Raw genomic sequence first — 22,277 nt, forward strand, 5'->3', positions numbered from 1 at the left:
AGGTGCTATAAGTTGGGCATCAAAGAAGCGGACTTGTATTACACATTCTACAATGGAATCAGAATTTTTAGCATTAACAGCTGCTAGAAAAGAAGTGGAATGGCTGAGAAACATGTTATTAGATATTAAGTTGCGGCCACAACTGATGCCAGCCATTCTTATATATTGTGATAATGAGACAACGTTGAGTGTTGCTCATAATAAGACATACAATGGAAGTCTAGACATATTAGCCTGCGGCATGCCTATTTGAAAGAATTGCTTATAGCTGGTGTCATGACAATTATATATGTTAAGTCTTGCAAGAATTTAGCAGACCTACTTACAAAAGCACTTCCTAGAAGTGCTACTACAACAACATCTAGTGGGATGAGGTTAAAACCCTTAACTATAAGTACATCATTAGAGGGAAACCAACCCTGAGTTCGCAAAACTAACAATAAAGGTTCAATGGGTAAAACAATCTATTAATGTCATTTTGAGCACTGAAAAGAAAGCCTTGTCCCAGGATGATCAGTGCATACTGTTACAGAGAGAGTATGAGCAAGAGCTCTTAATGAAAATGTCAAATGTCTAGAGTAACAGGGACATAAAACATTTTTACCTATATGAATACAGGAGTGGTGCCGCTTCAGCAAGAGTTAATAAGGTTTGCTCTTGTAAGTATTCATGAATTGGGATTAGCGCATGACCTTTAAGTGCTTGAGCGAATCGGTGACTTTAAGTGGCTGGATAATATCATGCGTGTGATGTTTTCGGTTTAGGCACAAGGGAGTTATGGTTCAAGCCTTAATAATACCAATAACTTCGTGTAAGCTTTAAAGTATTTACCCTACTAGAAAGTTCAAATCTATGAGATATATGATGTATGATATTAGGAGTAGTATTACAAACTAGTGGGGGATTGTTACATAGCTAGTAATATTGGAGTAATGATATTTTAAATTATTTGGGTACTAAGTTGAAATAACTAGTTTGGGTAACCATCCTTGAAAACTTGTTTTGGGTACCACGGTACCACTAGTGAAATATTCCAACAGGTACCACTGGTGAAGTATTCCAACATGTTTGTTCTGCATAAGGACACAACCTTTCGGAACAAGTGTGTATTTCAACGACGTAATTACTCCATATCTTTTCCTTTTAATTCAATTGATAATAGACTTGTTGTATCCCAAAGGAGCATTGTCTGCTAACCCCATAGACAGGCAATCACTCTTTTGAGACATAATATCATGCCTCAAGCCTTTTCTTTCTATTATCTTCATCTAATTTCTAACAGTCTTTAGTTTAATAAAAGGGCTTTTAATGTATTTGATCATTCAGCCAAGCTAATTATAAACGCTAGTTAAATTTATAAGTATATATATTAGTTACATATAATATATATATATATATATATATATATATATATATATATATATATATATATATATATATATATGCTTTATGCCTATTATATATTATAAACGAAAAATATATTATTTTCGGTTATCGTTTTGATGGACGCCATACAATATAAAAATTTATTAATATAAAAGGGATGCTTTTAGTTTGGGTATATTCTCTGAATCTGATTTCAAACTCCGAGGATGGTAAACGCTTGTGATTCTAAAGAAAAAAAGAAAGTGTTTCAAATTTACTCTTATATTATCAGAGATATTAATCCATAAGTTATATTCTTATTATTAGTAAATCTTATTGTGTTGCCCTTGACAGGGGCGGATTTACCTTGTCTCGAGAGGTGTCACGTGACACTGCTTTGTCAATTTTTTTTGCTTATATACATATATAAATAATAAATAAAATGTAAATAGAAGGTAAAATTATTAAAAGGACACAGATTGTAAAAGGTTGCTCGGTGGCCAAGAGGTTATGTGATGCACCCTTGCGCGAGAGGTCGTGGGTTTGAAATCGCGAAGCCTCAATGTTTTTTAATATTTTCATTTATTAAAATTCTAAAAGAACTGAATCTAGTGGTTGTTATTCGGTAAAAAAGAACTTTTGGACTCATAGCCTTAACCTGCCAGTTTTAATATCCTAAAAAAGCTGACACTTTCATTTAAACTCCTAAATAAACTGGCAGTTCCATTTAAAACCCTAAAGAAAATAAATGTTACTATTTAGAAGTTAAAACTCTAAGTTCTTTGTTCTATTTAGAATATAACTAATAAATAACATTGCTGGCTGCCCAAATTTCAAAGATATTTGTAAGTTATTCTTTTTTCTCTTCATCGGCATCCCGATTTCGCATTAGGTTAGTACTTTCTTCACTATAAATTTTTATTAAGTGCTTGAAGTTTTATTTTTATTGTTCATGAGCTTTTGAATGGTTGTTTGGTGCCTCATATAGAAAAATAAGTATTTAGTAATGTTTTTAATGAGCCTATTATGAACACGAGTACACCTTGCAAAAGATGAAATCTCGTCAAGGAGAATTGTGATAATGTACTTGCAATGAGTTTTATTAATATAATTTAAGTTGTCTTTATAAATATCATTATAGTGATTTATTTAGTTGTTCACTCTTTTACATGGTGACACTGCTTATGGAAAATCCTACGTTCGCCACTGGCCCTTGACCTTCATAAAGCTCTAGCATAGTTGGACTGAGCTTTGAACTCTAATATAATATTGACATAGTAATTTTCACGTATCAAAATATTTTGCGGAAAAATTTAGCCACCCATTTACTTTTGGTTATATTTTTATGTTGGATTATTTTTTGTTTTGAGCTTTACCGAAAACCTCATACCCCATTTGTGGGATCACCAGGGGCGGAGCTACAGTATTAAAGTGGGGTTCGGGCGAACCCAGTAGCTTTTGCGTAGACCCAATATTTTTACTATAGAAAAATAGTAAAGATAGATATTATTTACTTGCGAACCCACATACACAAATAAGTTGCCGGTTCAGTGGTAATGCAGAGGCTAGAGATGCTCTCTTTACAGAGATGTGGGTTCTCAGTGCCTGTGTTTTTTCGTTTTTTTGTTACAATAAGCAAGATTCTCTTTTAATTCACTTTTTAAAATTAGAAGAACGTAAAAATTGAACTCATGCAATTCTTTTCCTTTGGAGGTAACTTTTTCCCTTTTTGCTATCATACAGAATTTCTTTTAACACTTTATATTTTAAAAACAATATATAAAATTGACAAATCAATAAGCAAAAAGCAAACCGAATTCTCCCGATACTTGCTGCTACCATTCTTTTTCATCGTTTTCTTTCACAAAGCCAAACCCAAAATAAGATTTTCAAAATATATTAAATACTTATACTTGTTCGTTAGTTTGATGGTTGTTATCAGGGTGGTTCAAGGGTGAAGCTAGTAAAAACTTTGCTTTAGCCCCCCAAACTTGAGGCCCCAAAATTTTTACGGATGAATTTTATGATTTTATTTTTTCTTAGACAATATTGAAGATTGTACAAAGAAGTACAAAATTTATATAATAAAAGAAGGGAAAAAACTATCTATTTTTTAAGAGAAATATTTTAGAACTTTGAACTAAATTACTCAAAATCTTCATATTATTAAATAAAGTTTTTACAACAATAACTAAGGTAATATATTTAAAACACATAACTAACATTTTATTAACTTGAATTAATGCTCACTATTATAAATATTAATAATAATGTTACTATGTGAAGTAAATGCAACAATTATTAAAAAACCAAAAAGGCAAGGCTAGATTTTTTTTACGTATGTGTATATATTTAAGGTCTCGGATTAAAATTTAGCTTTAGGCCATTAATTTTATTGAGACGCTCTTGGTTGTTATACATTAGTTTAAGGTCGTTGTCCTGTCTTAAAATTTCTAACCCTCAGACCTCAAATCTTGACTATGACTCCGGAGATCACACTAGATTGTTGACTTCTCGTTACCAAAAAGTGATGCTTCCTATGGTTGAAGTGCTCAATAGCCTAGAGGAGACCACTATTTTTTTTTTTTTTTCCACCCAATTTAGGAGGATTTATAGTGTAGGAGACCACTATTTATACTTGCTCCTGTCTTTTTTTTTTTTCTCGAAAAAATGCAAATATAACTCATGAATTGCATTGGAAAAATGAAAAAATTATGCTATCAGTCTTGGATAACCTTGAACAATGCTTGGTCATACATGTTTTTAATAATTCTTCAACAATTTTAGGTCTAGTTTCTAGTGAACTTGGGTGAAACTTTTCGCTTATGAAGTTGGGGAAACATTTTTTTTTTTTTTAAAAGGTGACAGAATTAAAATAGTGACCTTGAGTTAAATTGAGTGGCTTCCTCTTGGTATATTCCATGGATCTGATTTATAACTCTTTCTGGCCCTTGTCATTAATGCTTGTGCGGCGCTGTCCTTTGCACGTTGTCTCCAATTAATTTATGTTTAAAATTTGGAGACTGTTAAAAGTTTTTGAAAACAAGTAAATTTCTTTTAAGATTGACAAACAACCACTTAGAGCCCGTTTGGATTGGCTTACAGCTTAAAGCTGTTTGTAGCTTATAAGCTGAAAAAAATAAGTTGAGGTAGTCCAACTTATTTTTTTTGGCTTATAAGCTGTTTTCAGCTTATAAGCTGCTTTAGATAAACTAAGTCAAATGGGTCCAATTATTTTTTTGAGCTTATTTTAAGCATAAAATGACTTTAAGCTGGCCAGCCAAACACTCAAAAAAGCTGAAAACAGCTTATAAGCTAACTTATAAGCCAATCCAAACGGGCTCTTAGTAAGAATAATATCTAACGTTTGGAGTTCTAGAGCCAGTTTGATTTTGAAAAACGAAGTTAGGAGTGTAAACGATTTTTATCCCAATATTCCATCTATTCATTTTTATTTGTTCACAATGAACTTTGCATTTTCTTTAATAAATGAGATACATATTTAACAAATAATGTTCACATCAATTGGTGTACAGTCTCACAGGGCCGGCTCAACATTTGCGGTGGCCTAAAGCCAAATCTTGATGAGAGACCCTAACTTTTTTTAAAATATAGTTTTATTATGAAGTCTATTTTTCTAACCGGTGTAATCAACATTAGCAACAAATATGAGTTTTTCTTCCTTTTTTTTTTACAATTATAAGTACCTTTTTACTTTTAAATAATACTCAATCCGTTCCGATTTATGCAATACTTTTCGCTTATCGAAAGTCAATTTGACTAAACTTTGAAGTAATACTTCAAGATTAATATTGAAAACTACATGAAAAGTAATATAAGTTACGACTTTTCTCATATCAATTTGGTGAAAAAATACATCTTAAAATGTTGGTTAAAATTCATGCAGTTTGAATCTCGGGAAGCGAAAAGTATCACATACATTAAGACAGATGAGTAATTTTTTTTTTTAAAAAAATATTCATAAACCTATTACTCCATTCGTTTCATAATAAGTGGTGTTTTTAGCTTATGCACACCCCTTAAGAAATTGCTCACTCCTAGAAAATTAAAAGTATTTTTACTAACTTACCCCTAATCAAATTTTACCTCTTTTGTAGAAAAGCAACTTAATGATTATTGATTATGCAAATAAGGGTAATTTTGGAAGAACAAAAGCAATTTCTTTTTGAAATCCTACAACAACACTTATTTAGAAACAAAATGAAAAGCCTAAAATACCATTTATTTAGAACGGAAGCCCATTGCTTTGGCTGCCTTAGCCTTGAGCCGACACCGCAGAGTCAATAGATTTGAAAATGATTTTGAGGAAGCGTTATTAATGTTAAGGTAAAACAAAAATAAAATTATTTTTCTCTTAATATATTCAAATGAATGAGTTAAAGTAATAAATTATTTTTAATATAGTGATAAGTAAAAATGAACCGAGAAAGTAATATTATGGTTCAAAGTGTCAAACGAGCTTAAATTAATCGAGACAAGAAGAAAAGCAAAGAGGGCGTAAGCATGGCAGGTACCTGTCGGGGAACATGTTCTAGAAGAAAAATGTCTTCATTTATAGCCCAGTATTATAAAATATAAAAAGAAAAAGAAAAACAGCGTGTCAAAAATGGCATGTTTGAAGCAGTAGGTCAGATTTCATTGGCTGTTGAAAAATAAATAAATTCTTCGTTGGCTTTAGCTGACTATTAATGAAACAACAGTACAGTACTCGCAAAGGCCAAGGCATTCCTCCACTCTCTTTTTTGGCACCTGTAAAATATAGTCAAAAGATATGAGAAAAAAAAATGTATTGGTTTTGTCTTCTTTTTTCTTGTTCCCTTTTACCAGCCAAACCAAATCAAACTAGTCACAAATAAGTTAATGAGTCATCAATTTTTTAAGAAAGAGTGCTTTTAACGGTACCATAAGCTAAACACTGATCCTCAAGGAGGAAACCGGTGAAAATTAGTGAGTATTTCTTTATTTATTGGTACTATAGTACTAGGGGTCAAAGCTTTGCTGCTCCAATCTTGCCATCATCCCCAGCAATATTAGGTCAAATTAATAAATTAATTTCAAACTGTTCAAGGGGTTTGAAAAGAATCCGTACTATAAATCTATTGAATTTTTATAGGTTTCATCTTATACTCAAACTTGGTTCAAATCATTCGAAAGATATTTTGGATACTGTCTCCATCACAATGCATGTAATATTTACGTCGGTAGTCATGAGCTTTCCGACCAAAAGTGACCACTTTTACAAATTTAAAGTTTAAGAGTTGCCCTTATAATTAAAAGATGCTTTTGGTCTTTTTTTCTCCACTAGTACTATTATTAAGCAACAACTTTTTCTCCACTTCTATTATTAATAATTTTTAGCCTGCTAGGTCAAGTTTATAGAAAAAACGTATTTATTTTATTCTATAAATGTTTATTTTCTAAAATAATGGTGTTTCGTCAATCTTTTAGGAAAAAAAGTAAGTGCTTTTGAATAGTAATGAAAGTTATTTTTTAGGAATAGAATTTTTTTTTCTGTTTCTGAAAGCACTTTTAGAACTTTGTCATACACAAATTACTCCTCTAATATTGGCAAAGTATTTTTTTCAATAAATTGGCCAAATAAAAACTGTTACTCTAAAAAAACATGACTGTTAACAAAAATTATATTTTAAATTAAGCAAGTTTTGAAAGCTTGGCGAAATAGTATACTAGTCTGGTGCAAATGACTAATGCAAGCTAATAGACTACCGTGTGGATCACCATTTTGATTTTACCTCTTCATCCAAATGTTGTTTCGACCACTTAAGTTGTCCATGTGATTTTTGTTTTGCTTATTCATACAAGTTCAACGTCAACTATGGGATGTCACCAGGGGCGGAGCCACGTTAGCTCAAGGGGTTCATCCGAACCTCCTCGGCGAAAAATTACAGTGTATTTTTAAAATTAAAATTATTTTATTATGTATTCATAGTAGATGTTGAAGCCCCTAATTTCTTCGTGTATTTACCTTTCAAAAATTTTGAACCCCTAAATAAAAATTCTGACCCGCCACTGTGTCACTACCAGCAAATATCCCAAAATGCAAATCAAAGATAGTTAGGTCAGACACGTATATCTAAAGTTTGTCGTACGTATTACTAGAAAAATTGTAGTGGGGACTGTCGTATCTTTTTGGATTTTGGTCATTTCATATTATGCCATTCTTTTATATAGGTGGTGGCCACTGCCCACTAGGGGGCTACAAAAGACGGGCATATAAAAATAACCCTATACTTACACATAACATGCATTCAATAATTTTTATTTAAGCATTAGGACACTTGTTTGTACTGAATATACATAGTTTATTGGTTAGGATCTATAGCAACAAGATGTTATTTTAATTCATTTAACTATACCATTTAGGTGACTCATGTATGTACTTTTGACAGATTATGGTTAGAAGAAAAGGGCGGATTTTTTTTTTCTTCTCTCCATAGTTTGGTTTGAATAGGAGATGAAAGAGATTACCAAGGAATATGATGGAACAAATGAAATCTTTTTATTCTTAACCAAGGTCTCGTCTTCAAGTTCTAGAGATGGAGAAATTTTGGTCGAGGCTTCCTTAAGTGGACCATATAAGATGCAAATCTAGATTAGTCGATCCAGTGAATCAAATACTAGATGGTTTAAAAAGGGGAGAGAAAGGTGACACTCCATTGGGTTCAATTCCACATTTCTAAATGGGAAGAACGAGGATATTTTTATTTTCCTACAAAACCAAACAAAGAAATGAACAATCTTTCTACCTTGACACTTTCTTGATTATGACTTTCTTTCTCTTCATTCCTCTGCTCTCTAGAGAATTTGGACGAAACCAATTTACGATTTGGGCTAAAGTAAAATAGAGTCTTGTTATGTCTAGAAACAGAAAGAGCCAGACAGACATCACTTATTTCACAAGGGCCCAAGGTAATAAATTACAAGACAAAATTCAGCTATAGCTAGGATAGGTAGAAATGTGAGGTCAGATGGATGTGAGCTTAGCATACCGTTGCACGTCTGAGTTATAACAGAATCTGTGTTTTGCTTTGTCAATATCACTTTCATACATTCAAGTTTGATGGAAGTGTTCATATTGGCAATATAAAGAGATTATAATGGGACTTTTACCAAAATATATTCTTAGGGGCTATAACATAGGCTCACTTTAAGCACAATAACTAGTAATGACATGCAAAGAAACAGCCGTTCTGTTGATTTATCTGCAATTTGTATGTTGAACTTGTATATATTTTATCACAATAACAAGTAATGACATGCAAAAGAAACAGCCGTTCTGTTGATTTATCTGCAATTTGTATGTTGAACTTGTATATATTTTATAGTAGTTGGATATTCCCACTCAGGAGTTCTCCTAATCCAATGTACTTAAAACAGACGTAGGGCAAAACATCTGGTTGACCATGCCTTCCACTGAAAATACGGTTTAAAACATATGCACTTTAATGTGTAGTTAGACGAGCAATAGCATAATCACGAATCACCACTTTCACAGGCTTATGTGGTAACGAATCTCAATAATGTGAAAATAAGGATCAGAACAAAGATATTGCAACTTACAAAAAGCACACTAACATCAAACTCTTTTGCCACTGAGGAAGCACCAAAAATCAACATCCATGAAAAAATGCTACTCTTCCACGAATAATATTTGTAACACTACTTCTCAGCATTCCTAGTGAAAGTGAACTATCATTGCACAGAATTCCGGTAGTCATTGTTCATGCCCAGTCATAGTGCGCGATAACTGTAAGAAATTGTTAGCTGAACAAACTTCTGGACGTTTTGTCTACTAAGGTCGCTTCTACCTGTTACCAAAACCACCATCAACTAAAGCTCCAAGGGGTGGGTGCAAAGAGCTAGCAAAACTAAAGCTCCAAGGCGAGCTTTGCAACTGTGATCTATGAACTATGGGGCGAAAGAAAAGAGTGTTCAATAACAGCAAAGACAAAGCCAAACTGGTGCATAGCATACAGACCACACTATGTACTACAGTAAGGGAGAATAGGACGCACTTTGAATTTGTTAGTGAGTTATAGTGTTTACTTGGTTCTTAGATTTTTGTGTCTTCTTTGGTATGTAGGATGCTGATTAGATGAGCAGATTGGTAGTTTGCTCTGGATATGTAACGAAGTACTTGGTAATTAATAAAGTTTTGACAGTTAATTGCCAAAAAAACAAAAAAACCACCATCAACATTCTAGGCAGTGATCCCCAGAATAGAGCTCTGATGAAAGTTGCTTATATGAAACCCAATAAAAGCTGAAACAATTTCAGGTCAGCAACATTGTGAAGCTCAGAAAGGAGAAAGCTGCACGTGGCAGAAACATGCTTGTTAAGGAACAAACTGTAGGCAGTAGTGGAGAAACCATGTAACGTGTAGACAATTTTAATCAGCAAATTAGCCCAGAGATGCAAGAGATTTGTAAGTACTGGTCATAGCAGCCATGAAATTCTCGTTCAATCCACAGAAGTGCAAATGTACGTCATTCAGATTATCATGTTCTTCATTTCAAGCTTTGAGCAATCTCACAGGGGAAGAGTTTCTGCTGCTCCTCCTACATGCATTAACTGTTAGGCGACAACATCAATCAAACAACATTTCATGGGACTCTATCACTGAATTCTGAAGAAGTCAATTAGATCCTTTTCTCACTAGATTATGGCATTTAATAGTGATAATATACTATAAAGAACATTAGAAGTACTGATGATCCCTAAACCAGGGATACTTCATTTTTGGAAGATCTTTGTGTCGCTTGTCAAAAATAGGTTTGACTTCCAAACCAAACAAAGTTGTTCTCTGTTGAGTTATGCAAAAAAAAAATCTTAATCAAACGGTGTAAGAAAGGTGTCACCTGAAACTACCAAAATAACAACTAGTAATGTAATAAATGCATCTGTAAACCAATGTTTAAATCTTTAACTTACCTGATACTTGTGATACACTTCCTTTCGAGGCCTCCCCTGAAAAACCCTTGTCCTCTTAAGACTGCTCTTTGCTTATAAAGCATCTTGGGAGGCAAATCTCACTAAGGACAATCTGAGAAAGCAAAAAAATATATTTAACTGCCGCGAACTTTCAAAAGAAGCTGAGGGAAATTCAAATCGCCCTTTAATTTACTGCCATGCAAATGTGTAATGCCTCAGATCCTTAGTGCATGCACACGTGCCAAACTCTGAACTCTTACATGCTAATGTGTGTGGAAAGTTAGGCATTGGTCATGAACGTGTTTGCACACACTTCACAATACTAGACCATGTTGGAAGCTTGCACCAAAAGGAGGACAATGCATTAGGGTAGGAAGCATTGAAGTGGGACAACCATGGGAATTGATGTTTGGTTGAGGGAGTTAGGTGAAAAACGTCGAGAAGCCTAGAAAAGGTTACATCTGATATAAAATATCTTTTTGTAGCAGGATCACAATATTTGTAGCTTTTTTGAGATGGAAGTATCGCAAGAAAACACACTTCATGGACTTGGGATGAAGTTTGTCTTTTATAGGGGTTAGTCTTGAACAAACGCGTACAGCTAAACAACAAATGGAATATGGACAATTGTGCTGCAAAGCAGGAGATGAAGTACTATCGGTCAAATAAAAAGAAGATACAAAAATTGCATTACAGTAGCCCCTGCAGAAATCTCAGGCAAACAAGCTTACAGCTGAGGAGTTAAAAGAGGACGACCAGATATCTAATGAGGTATTGCATGACCGAGTCTAGCATGCAATGAGCTGAGGGCATTTTTCATCAGTCATCGCATTAATGAAAATTAACAGGAGAGAAGGAGAGAACCTGATATATAGGTGACAACCAGATATCCAATGAGGTATTCTATGGCTTAGTCTAGCATCCATTGAGCCGAGACATTTCTCATCACATTAATGAAAATTAACAAAACAGAAACTGGTATCCAGGAAAAGGAGGAAACATTATTTATGTTCTTTACATGAGATTTTCTTCCCTGTTCAAGATACCCTGATTTTGATGTAGGAACCGTGAAGACTGAAGGCCTTTTTTTAGCATGACATAGTCCAATCATGGATAGGATGAGCTGATGAAAGGGGTTCACAGCATCAAACCTTGGTTTGCCAGTGCAATCCGAAAAACGTGGAAGTCTAGAAGGCTCCAAACGTTTTCAGTAATCCCACAAGACAGAGCATGATAAGCTTGTTTAGCAGCTTCTTGACGTGCTTCCAAAAGTTTTACATCACTGAGAAGGTTGCTGAGAGCTTTGACAAGAATGTGTCCAGAAACCTGCCAGGGCAAAGGAGTCCGATAAGATCTCTACGAGGGAGATAAAAAATCATATACAAAGTAAACCACATTAAACACTTCAATATGCTGATGCCTTTGTGATAACAGTACTTTCAGCCCTTCAGACATATGCTTCTACAGCTAAATTAAAATCTGAAATGTTAGTCCCTCCTGCTGTAGGTTCATCAGAACCAATTTATATGAACACTGTAGTTGGGATTCTCTTTCTAGTAAAGATTGTACTGTTGAAAATTAAAAGGTACAGTACCAATTTACATATCTCACACACTTCATATGGATACTTCACTGTTACTGTGCTAACAAAAGCACTCAGAATTTCTGCAGAAGATAACAACCTGGTTCTTGAAGCTTTTGTCAGTCAAAGGCTATTGACCTTTTTTTCTTTTCATGAAGTAAGAAGTTTCATTAAAGGCACCCAGAAGAAGCAAATTCGTACAACAGATAGTTAGCTCCAGTACATTGGATGCACATTTTAGGAGAAAGACAGGGACCTAACGAAATAAAAAATTTGCAGTCAAAGCCTACTGACTTAGAGGTCGTTGATTATAAGAAGTCTTGACTAGCTTTATTTTCTTATTTCATTTTCTGCCATTCAATAAGAGCTATTGAACAAGATACTTTCATTCTCAAATTCATAAATGTTAAGCGTTATGTTGCTGTTCCACCTTCTCATTTTTTTGACTACGTAAGTCTTCCTTTTTCTACAAAACAGGTTAGTTAACTGCCTTTCTCGAATTTAGGTTTTGTGAATGCAACATGCTAGGAATCCTCTCAAAATTGACCTTGAAATTTGACTACATAAATAAAAGAGTCTTTTGTACATTTTTGAACTACCCCTTCCTAAAATATTCATGCCATCCTTCCCTTCCAATAAGAAGCATCTAAAACACATTATGAACACATTCCTGAATGCCCAGTGCACGTCAGCTGAGTGTGTATAGATCAAAGTAAGTATCCAGACCTGTAATACTGACAAAGGATTCAACCGTTGCATCTCTGTTGCCATATGAGAGAAATGCCCGATATAAGGACCTGATAATTGAACCAATAGAAAAACTGATATAAATATACGTTGTGCACCAGATGAGAATCAAACTTGAAATTTTACTACAACTTAACCAGGCACTCCAAAGAAACAAAGGAAAGAAGCCTTGATCCCAGACTAGCTGCAGATTGTATTCAAGTTCTATTTAAAAGATGGGAACCGAATTGACCAGTCAAAATTGCACAGCCTGCTGCAGCGGCTTCTGAAATATTATGACCAGCTGAACCTGGTAGAAATGAACCTCCAATCACAGCTATTGGTGTTAGTCTGTAAAACTGTTGTAATTCTCCTGCAGAGCATATATAAGAATATCAATGCTCATTGTATTCTTTCCCAATTTGACTGTATTAGCTGGCAATTAGTTAATCAAGAAAGCAGTTAGTTAGTTAGTTGGGGGATTAGTTAGAAATAAACGCACGTGACAGGCACATGCTTCCGGAAGTTAGTTGACAACTGTGCTAATAGCTTTTCCGGCCTAAACTCAGTGGCTTATAATCTGATGCCAACTGCAATTGTAATTCATTCTATGTCATATGAATCAATATATCTTCTCCCTTTCTATATCTCCATCTCCCTCATACTCTCGAAGCTTATTGAATCTCTGTTCAAGAGTAATTCCTACATTTACTCTTTAGGAGCATTCTATCACTTACCCCAATTTACTTGTTAAATTTCTGAGTTGTATCAGTCCACTATACTAAAAATAGATGTCCACTTTTACTTGTCCAGTTTGGAAAACCAAGAGATAATTTCCCATTATATATCCATTTATCCTTTATTATTAAGTACTATTCCTTTCCGAACATTTAGATAACTTATAATAATTAGGGGTGATATAGTAAAATTACCATTCTATTTATTTCTTCTCAAGAAGTGTGCCAAGTCAAACATGGACAAGTAAACATGGACGGAGGGAGTAGCTTCTATAGGCGAATATCTAAAATTTACATATAAGGAAATTATTATATGAAGTGGATTGTGGCTCGCTTCCGGAGTGCTGTGTGATAAGAAAGTGCCACTAAAACTTAAAGGCAAGTTTTACAAAGTGGTGGTTAGACCGACTTTATTGTACGGGGTGGAGTGTTGGCCAGTCAAAAAATCTCATGTTCAGAAGATGAAAGTCGCGGAAATGCGAATGCTGCGGTGGATGTGTAGGCATACTAGGAGGGATAGAATTAGGAATGAAGATATCCGAAACAAGGTGGGAGTGGCATCGGTGGAGGACAAGATGCGGGAAGCGAGGCTGAGGTGGTTTGGGCATGTGAAGAGGAGAGACACAGATGCCCCAGTGCGGAGGTGTGAGAGGCTGGCTATGGACGGTTTCAGGAGAGGCAAAGGGAGGCCGAAGAAGTATTGGGGAGAGGTGATTAGACAGGATATGACACAGTTTCAGCTCACCGAGGACATGACCTTAGATAGGAGGTTGTGGAGGACTCAGATTAGGATAGAAGGCTAGGTGACTTATCCTTCCACCATAGTAGTTGTAGTTCTGCTCATTTGTTTATTGCCATTTGATTTCTGCATTTTATTGCTGCTTATGTTTGTGGGGCCGTTGTACTTTGATTATCTTATTTAGTTATAGTAGTTAATGCTTCTTTCTTTCCGTACTGTTCTACCATGACTTTCTCTCTTTTGTTATTCCTTGTTTTCATCTTGTTTTCGATATGCTTGTCCTTATCTGACCTTTTATCTTGCTTTCCTCTCTTGAGCCGAGGGTCTTTCGGAAACAGCCGCCCTACCTTTCAAGGTGGGGGTTAGGTCTGCGTACACTCTACCCTCCCCAGACCCCACATGGTGGGATTATACTGGGTTTGTTGTTGTTGTTGTTGTTGGATTGTGGCTCGACAAATAAGTTTCAGTTCTTATGAAGGTGTAGATCCTTTGGGGTTAGATTTTCAACCTGCTTCTCATGTGCAAGCTGGATCTTCTCAATAGGCGAAACACAAGTAAAATTAGCCAGATAAAACTGAAATTTCTAGCTATTTTTACCTTGTTGAAGTACGTGGGTCCATGTAATGTAAACATTTCAACGAGAGCGAGGAGATCACTAATTGGATGCATTGCACATTTGCACCCTAGTCATACTAGGAAGCACTAGAACAAAGCTTATTAGCAACAAGCTCGAAATTCTTTCTGCTTTTCTCTTTAGTTATTCTTAGTTTGTTAGAGTTCACAGAAAATGTGTGATGGAAACCATTTGACTATTTCACCTACGGGATTCGGGAAAACAAATTACCTCACTAACTTTTTTTAAAGGAAATGGGATGGTAAAGCTAAGACAAACAGATCTAAACAGAAAATCTGAGTCAGCTAGCTTGAGGAATTATCATAAAGCCAAAAGAGGTTAACCTAATGTGTCAACCACATATATGTTTGTCCCTGGCATGAGCTTATCATGACGCGATCGTAATGCTACCCTTACTCCATCTTTCTCCAATTCCTGCATAAGTTGAGGAAGACATAACATAAATCCAGCCTTGATAGAGGAAGTAATATACAAGCTCTGTGTAATGATATAAAGGCCTCTTTGACATCAATCCACGGATTAGGACATTTTTAATGACAAGAAAGTGGTGAAATGGAAGATTCATTATGAATGTAAACAGGTTGCAAGTCCTGCCTCTGGTAGGCTTTAAATGTATGTCAGTACCTTAATGGGCTTCACTGCACTTGAGGGGACCTAGTCTTGTGGGTTCTGTGGAGACATTTTTGAGATTAAATGTGGACTGCAAATTGCCTGATCTTGATGGAATTTTTTCTACTATCTGTATGACCAACAACTATCCTTCCGTTCTCAGTTCCAATGAGTGACCACAGAAGTTTCAATTTAACTATTTCCTAAAAATGGAAAAAGCTACAGAAATCTGACAAGCCTTTCCTTAGCCATCCATCTCAAAGAGTATAAAAATCAGCTTTCCTAGTCTAATTCGAACCTGTTGGGTGATGGACTTCCTTATTAGCAAGTTGGGATGGGTAAGAAGGACTTATCCTCCCTATCCAAGTCTTGGTCCATCATGATCCCTCTAAATCTTTTGGTTTAAGATCAAAACGATGCTTTTCTCAATTTAACTAACAGAATATGGGTGTTTTCAAGTCTATGTTCACTTGACAAATTTCTTGCTCTTGAACTATAATGCGGTATCAGGAACCCATCCAACTCTTTCCTCCACAGCCCACTGGGTGGACATGAGAATGAGGATGAGTACAAGCTTAAAGAAAAGATCAAGATCATTCAAGAGTTCACTAGGCAGTTAGAAAAGGCACTTGAGCGTGATCATGGTTAATATAACTTAATGATAAGGTCAAGTTAAATTTCAAGAGAGAGAAATTAGGGCAATTTGAGAAGGACAGAGATGGATTATGAATAGTAAATAAATTCTAATAAGCTGGAACGAATCATACCAAAGCAATTTGTTCTCCATGCTGAGGATGCCGAGGCACAATGATGGTAATGATATCCGGATGTATTTGCTTTAGTGCATTGTGTACTCCCAACATGACTGCATATCAATGTTGTCACAAATTCAATCAGCAGCACAAAGCAACTTCTAGTCATATTCATAAGTCATTAGACCATGAGGTACACTCTATTCACAGCTTTTCTGCTATATCCCAAGCAGAAGGTTACTTGCGTCATATGGGAAACCCCTCTTCCTTTTCCCTTTCCCTTCCTCTTTCCACTTAGACAAACACTGATTAACATAACTCACACCATCACTCCATGCATCTTTTTAGAGAAAAATAGAGAAGTAGAACAAAGTTCCTTTTTTAAAATAAGTTAAAACGGAAACGTATGCTCATTGTTAAATTGAAAAGAAACAAAGAGCAGATGTCCTTAAACTTTGTTAACTGAAGTGGGAAATCAAGGTCAAGCTGCACCACTTTTTTTTTTTTTTACTTGAATAGTGATTGTATGACCAACAGACTTGGCACAGAATCAATCGACTTGGTAGGTATCTACACCCATATATACATCTGAGAGGGACAGGCACTGCTTCCCTATATCAAAACAAATGATCTACGAGTTATCATTTTTTTCCAATCACTAATGCTTCGGAAGTTTTCTCTTCACTCAGTCCTACACTCTTCAACCAAATAGAAGTCATAATGAAGAGTTTGAGTTCAGGGTCCAGTCTCCTCTTAACCTCTCTTGAACAAATTAGAGAAATTGGAAGTAAGGGATTAAAAAGAAACACATATACACAATACAGTTTGTTCGCGCATGTGCCTGCATGAACCCAAGCTCAGACTACTGTAAAATAATATAAAAAACTCAAAAAGGGGGGTTTATGACCCTCTCATCTAGTACCCTTGCCTTGGCATTCTTTTCATTTCTTCATCTCCATGGAAAGTCGTTAATACATGGCGAGCCATTATATAGCATGTAAATTACCTTTTTCTTCACCCTTATGAATAGAAGATGCCATCCAAACTTTTCTGTTCGTAAGTTGTAGCTGCAACTCTTTCAGAGCTCTCTGATCCCCTTCATCTGTGTCAATGTTCCCTACAGCTAAAGGGCAAAAGAACAAGAAAGTGAGAACTAGGGTACAATTAATGCCTGCTCTTTGGTAAGCAGTGGTAGATGTAACAAATACTTCTGAACCTGAAAACAAAGAAGTAATCTGTGTATTTCTAAGGCAATAACAAGAACAACGAAGCACTCTAAACTACAGGATTATATAGATGAATTTATTAAGAGTGCTAGTATTTCTATTGTATCATGTAAGCTAATAAGTCTTTTTAGTTTGGCCATACCATACTTTAGGTCACCACAAAAATTTATGATGAAGGGTGGACACTGCAGCAGTTGCAAGCGAATTGCCTGGGTAGTGCTCTGTATAGAAATAAGAGCAGGAGCTTAAAGGTAAGATGATGTCTTTAAAATAATTCCAAACACTTGAATGAAAATATATGAGATACATACCAGTGGAAGAATCAGCAAGAATTTAGAGAGCATTAACGATGTCAGAGGAATAATAAATGGCTGAGACCAACTGTCATAAGATTTTGCAGATATTCGAGCATTAAGCAATGCAAGTGCAATCTGAATAGCATAATGGATGAGTGTAAGTAGAACAAACATAATACAGTAACATACAAGTGAATACAATGAGAATTAAAAGAAAAGGAATGCTAAACCATGGAACAGGGTGTCTGGACTCTGGACAATAACAAAGGTTAAATGAAATAGTGTCTTTCAAGTAAAAATTAAATAAAATTAACATTAAATCCTTAAGAGAGAAATAGATAATGATAAGATGTATACTTACCCTATTTTTTGCAGCGCCTATAATCAGGTTTGGCCAGAGCTCACTTTCTATCAACATGATCGCACTAGGTTTCCAATAACGAAGGAAACTGTCAATGGCGGCAGGAGTGTCAACTGGAGAAAACTGGTAAATTTGTAACAAAAGACATGTTAGAGACGCTCCTTCTCTATCTTCTAACTTTGGTAAGAAAGCCACTTATAGAAAGTAATTGCTAGTAGTAATTTTTGATCAAAAAGTAATTCAGTTTTATATGTGGAAATAGGCAGGTCAGAAAGAAGAAACATTTGAGCACAAAAATAACATCACGGGAATTCTGAAAAAAAAAGGGGGGGGGGGGGGGGGGGGGGGGGGGAGATTCAGCCAGTCTGGTCATAAAAAGGAAGGCAGAAACAAAGCTAACAACATGGAAGAAAATCCTAGGGTGTGATTTTCTGTTTTTAGATTTCGCTTGTAAAAGTCAAAATTGGAATAGCATGCTTAAAAGGGAAGTTGGTGTCCTGTCAGATAACTCAACTTATTGATATCTATCAAGCAAAATGTAAGTTGTGCATCAGTCTTATGGAAATGGAACAAGTACCTGATAAATGACATTTTTTGGAAGCTGGTGCTTTATTACCTCGCTGTAAGAAAACAATAATTTAGGTACTAAATATTGAACTGGCTTTTCACTAGAACATGAAAAGAGAAGTGAAAATAACGCCCACATGAATCTGGCAGAAGTTGTTAAATGACCAAATTGGAAAACCCATATCAGTAAACAAGTTAAAGTAAACAGCATACTGGAAAGCACATTATTTTGTATTTGCATTAACTGATCTAAGACATATCTTCTGTTGCTCATCATTAAGTAGTTGATTCTGTTCACATTGTTTTGATCCAATAAGTTAGATATGCCTTCTATTTCTCTTGAGCACTAAAAGGAATCTTGAACATAACTTGTCTTCTGATACTAAAAGGAATCTTGAACAACATAAAGGCACTCCCAAAGAAGTCTTTCTTTTCTTCTGAAAAAATGCAAGCTTCAAAATACTGACCTTTTTCCTTGTCGCCCCATGGCTTACTCAAGTGATAAAGGTTGAGCGACTTGTGACTTAGGTCACAGATTCGAGTCCTGCGCCATGCGAACTACAACCTGGTATTTAAGTTTAGAAGGGTAGAAGGAGGGCCCATCATCTCCAAGTTTCGAACATTATAGTTGGTCCTAAGGGTAGGCCTCAGAGGGATTTCTCGATCATAAAAAAAAAAAAAAAAAAATGAATATTTTTAAAAATGCTAAAAACAGATAACCATGATAAAAGTAAAAGACTTTATCTGCAGATAACCAGGTTTTCCTTCCTAAAGGCAGTTAAAAAGACAAGCAATCACTCAACAAGTAAGACACTAAACTACATTTTTACATCAAGGATGTCTTGTTTATTTTCCCCCCATAATCACAGGACAACCTCTTTCTATGAATTTCCCACTATACCTTCCATTTTATGCAAAAGAAAACTAAACTATAATTGCAAAATGTTAATTTGTGTGGCCATTATCGCATCACAAAATTTGTTATCACCAAACACTTAACGAAATAATGGAGGATCAAAACAAAATAAAATAAAATAAGATAGTAGTATTATATACTTTGATTTCAAATCGAGACTCACAATGCCGATGTGGTGGTTGTCGTCATCAAAACAGTTACATCAGGCCTCCTTTCTACACAGCATTTGATCACGGGAATCGCGCACAGTCCTTCACCTAATTCCACATTTCAGCAAACAAATTAAAAAAAAAAAAAAACAATAACAATTTCAAATTAGGACGAAAAAGGAAACAAATAATACTATAGATCAACAAATTTAGCAAATTAGTTGGAAATATGAAGAAGAAAAAAAAAGACCAAAAATTGCAGGATACAGAATTGAATAAATTACAATTATCATGAACATACATTAACTAGAGTAAGAATTAGAGTTTGTTCGGATGGTTGTTACTTATTGATTATTGTCTTGTATTGTTACGATGTTTGTTTTTAATTAGTACTTAAAATTTTTATTGTATCATAATATACTTAATCCTGTAGTTATGTAGCGATGAATATAATACATATGAAACATATCCAATCAAGCTATTAGTACACGTGTAAGTAAATAGATACGAATTGTTAAGTAAAAAAGTTGAAAGGGAGAAGGAGAGTGGACCAAGGGAGACAGCGTGGAACCAGAAGAGAGTGCCACGTGGCCGAGGCTGAGAAGGAATTCCGAGACGCTCGCGCCAGCGAAGAGGATGTTCGAGGCCTCGGAATTTGCGCCACCGTAGATGAAGATGAATCAACGGCGATAGGCCATAAGTTAGGGCTCTGTAAATCTTGTAAATCACTTCACCTCTTTCCCTAGACATTTTCCCAATTCTTTTTCTTCGTTGCTACATCAGTGTTGATACTTTTAATTAAACTGTGTGAATATATTGTGAGGGAGAGGGAAAGGAGAAAATACAAAATGGAAGGGGAAAATGGCTACTACTACTAATTTTGGGGGTTGGGTTTAGGTGGGAAATGCACATATAGCTAAATTTGAGGACCAATATTTAAGATATAGTCAAATTTTATAAATGGTTTAAGTCTAGCCACTTTAAACTCACGATATTTTAAACAGAACAGGTTTCAAAGCAGTGTTATACTGGCCGTTTGGTTGGAAACAAGTTATTTGGATAACTTATCCTCAGATTAGTTAGTCCATCTTCTGATAGGAATAAAATAGCACTATAATTTTGGGATTAGTTTACTATAATTTCGGAATAACTAATCTCGGAAGTAGTTATACTACCATTTTATCCCAATCAAACATGAGATAAATTCATCTCAAATATAATCCTTGAGATTATTTATCCTTGTCCTTATCATTATCCCTGTGCCAAACGAGCCCGACCTGTAACTTTTGTCAATTAGCTCACCTCTCCCCCTCCCCATTTTCCCTATTATTATTCTTCGTGCTTAGAGTGAGTTGTGTTAGACAGTTATATTGTTAAACTGCGAATAATATTGTTATATGTTAGATTCGTTAGAAAAAATGAGAAATGAAGAGGGAAAAAAAGAAAATACAAACTGGAACTATGGAAGGGGAAAAGAACTATTTTTGTGGATCGGGTTTAGGTGGTAAGTACACATATAGCCTATATGAGGACTGACTTTTAAATTATAGTCAAAGTTCATAAATTTTATAAGTTTAGATCCTTTAAACTCGCTACTTTAGAGAGATATATTATGTCTAGAGTTGTCAAAATAGACTGGCCTTGCTCATCCAAACTTAGCCCACATACCGACTTTGAAATTTGACGGTCCAAGCTGGGCCCATCAATTTAATGGGCTTTAAAACTGTAACGACCCGTTCAGTCATTATGCTCGTTTTGATTATTTTACTCCTTCGACCCCATTCCCGAGATTATCGGGCGAGTTTTAGTAAGATTTGAGAAAATTGGAACCTTTAAGTGAAAGCTTTTGACTAATAGTTGATTTTCTAGTAAACGGACCTTTTTCGAAATTCCGTCGATTCCGTGAGGTCCGGAGGGTCAATTATGAATTGGTGGGGTGATTGGTTCGGCTCCCGGGGCACTCGGGAGCGTTTTGGGTTCTTTGTTGGAAACTTGTCTTTAGGGTTGACCAAGTCAAACTGACCTCTGTTTGGAATTTTAAGGCCGCGGTTGAGTTAATAGCGCGTTTTTACTTGTGTCTGCATGTTTGGTTTGTATCCGAGAAGTCTCGGATGAATGTCGAGATTTTAGGTTGCGCTTGGTGAAAACCAGAACTTATTGATTTTCTGATGTCCCACTCTGACGGGAGTGGGTTTGCTTCTGCGGGTCCGCCCACACGGGACTTGGCTCGCAGACGAGAGAGGTGACGTGTTTAAGTGGTTCTGCAGAGGCGGAGCCCTCTTCGCCTAAGCTAGTCCGCATCAGCAGACAAGGTGTCCGCAGATGCAGAAATTGCTGAAATAGAAACTTCCTTTTATTCCCAATTTCGAATCATTTCTCCCCGTTCACTAAATTCCTAACCTAGAGGGTATTGTGGGCGATTCCAAAGAGCTTGTGGGAGAAATCACCTTGGGGTAAGTTCCTTTGATTTATCTCATGTTTTTATTATGGTTCAAGTTTAGATTCAATGATTAGTTTCATAAGTGAACTATTGGGGGGAATGGGTTTATGAACCCTAAGTTATTGACTGTAAACCTCTTTTTGGTTTCCATTGGTTAAATTACAGATTCTAACTATCTAATCATGGAGTGATTAGCTTCTAGGCT

General features: G+C 35.4%; 1 protein-coding gene across 9 annotated transcripts; it reads right to left on the minus strand.

The window, feature by feature from the left end:
* Positions 1-8,801: 8,801 nt before the first annotated feature.
* LOC132607155 (probable 3-deoxy-D-manno-octulosonic acid transferase, mitochondrial) lies at positions 8,802-20,566 on the minus strand. 9 transcript variants are annotated; one of them, XM_060320998.1, is made up of 14 exons: positions 20,184-20,566; positions 19,647-19,740; positions 18,578-18,620; positions 18,001-18,123; positions 17,655-17,774; positions 17,486-17,564; positions 17,124-17,240; positions 16,133-16,230; positions 15,080-15,170; positions 12,900-13,019; positions 12,647-12,717; positions 11,203-11,664; positions 10,339-10,450; positions 8,802-9,965 (listed from the first exon to the last, which is right to left on the minus strand). In XM_060320998.1, exons 1-12 carry the CDS (start codon positions 20,380-20,382, stop codon positions 11,476-11,478), a joined length of 1,344 nt encoding a protein of 447 aa, XP_060176981.1. In that variant the 5' UTR covers positions 20,383-20,566; the 3' UTR covers positions 8,802-9,965; positions 10,339-10,450; positions 11,203-11,475. The 9 variants fall into 9 exon arrangements, with proteins under 9 accessions (XP_060176981.1, XP_060176983.1, XP_060176985.1 ...); XM_060321000.1 differs by having other exon boundaries at positions 8,802-9,978; XM_060321002.1 differs by having other exon boundaries at positions 8,802-9,978; positions 11,490-11,664; positions 20,184-20,565.
* Positions 20,567-22,277: the final 1,711 nt, after the last annotated feature.

The sequence above is a fragment of the Lycium barbarum genome, chromosome 8, assembly GCF_019175385.1.
Source record: "Lycium barbarum isolate Lr01 chromosome 8, ASM1917538v2, whole genome shotgun sequence".
In the NCBI taxonomy this organism is placed as follows: Eukaryota; Viridiplantae; Streptophyta; class Magnoliopsida; order Solanales; family Solanaceae; genus Lycium; species Lycium barbarum.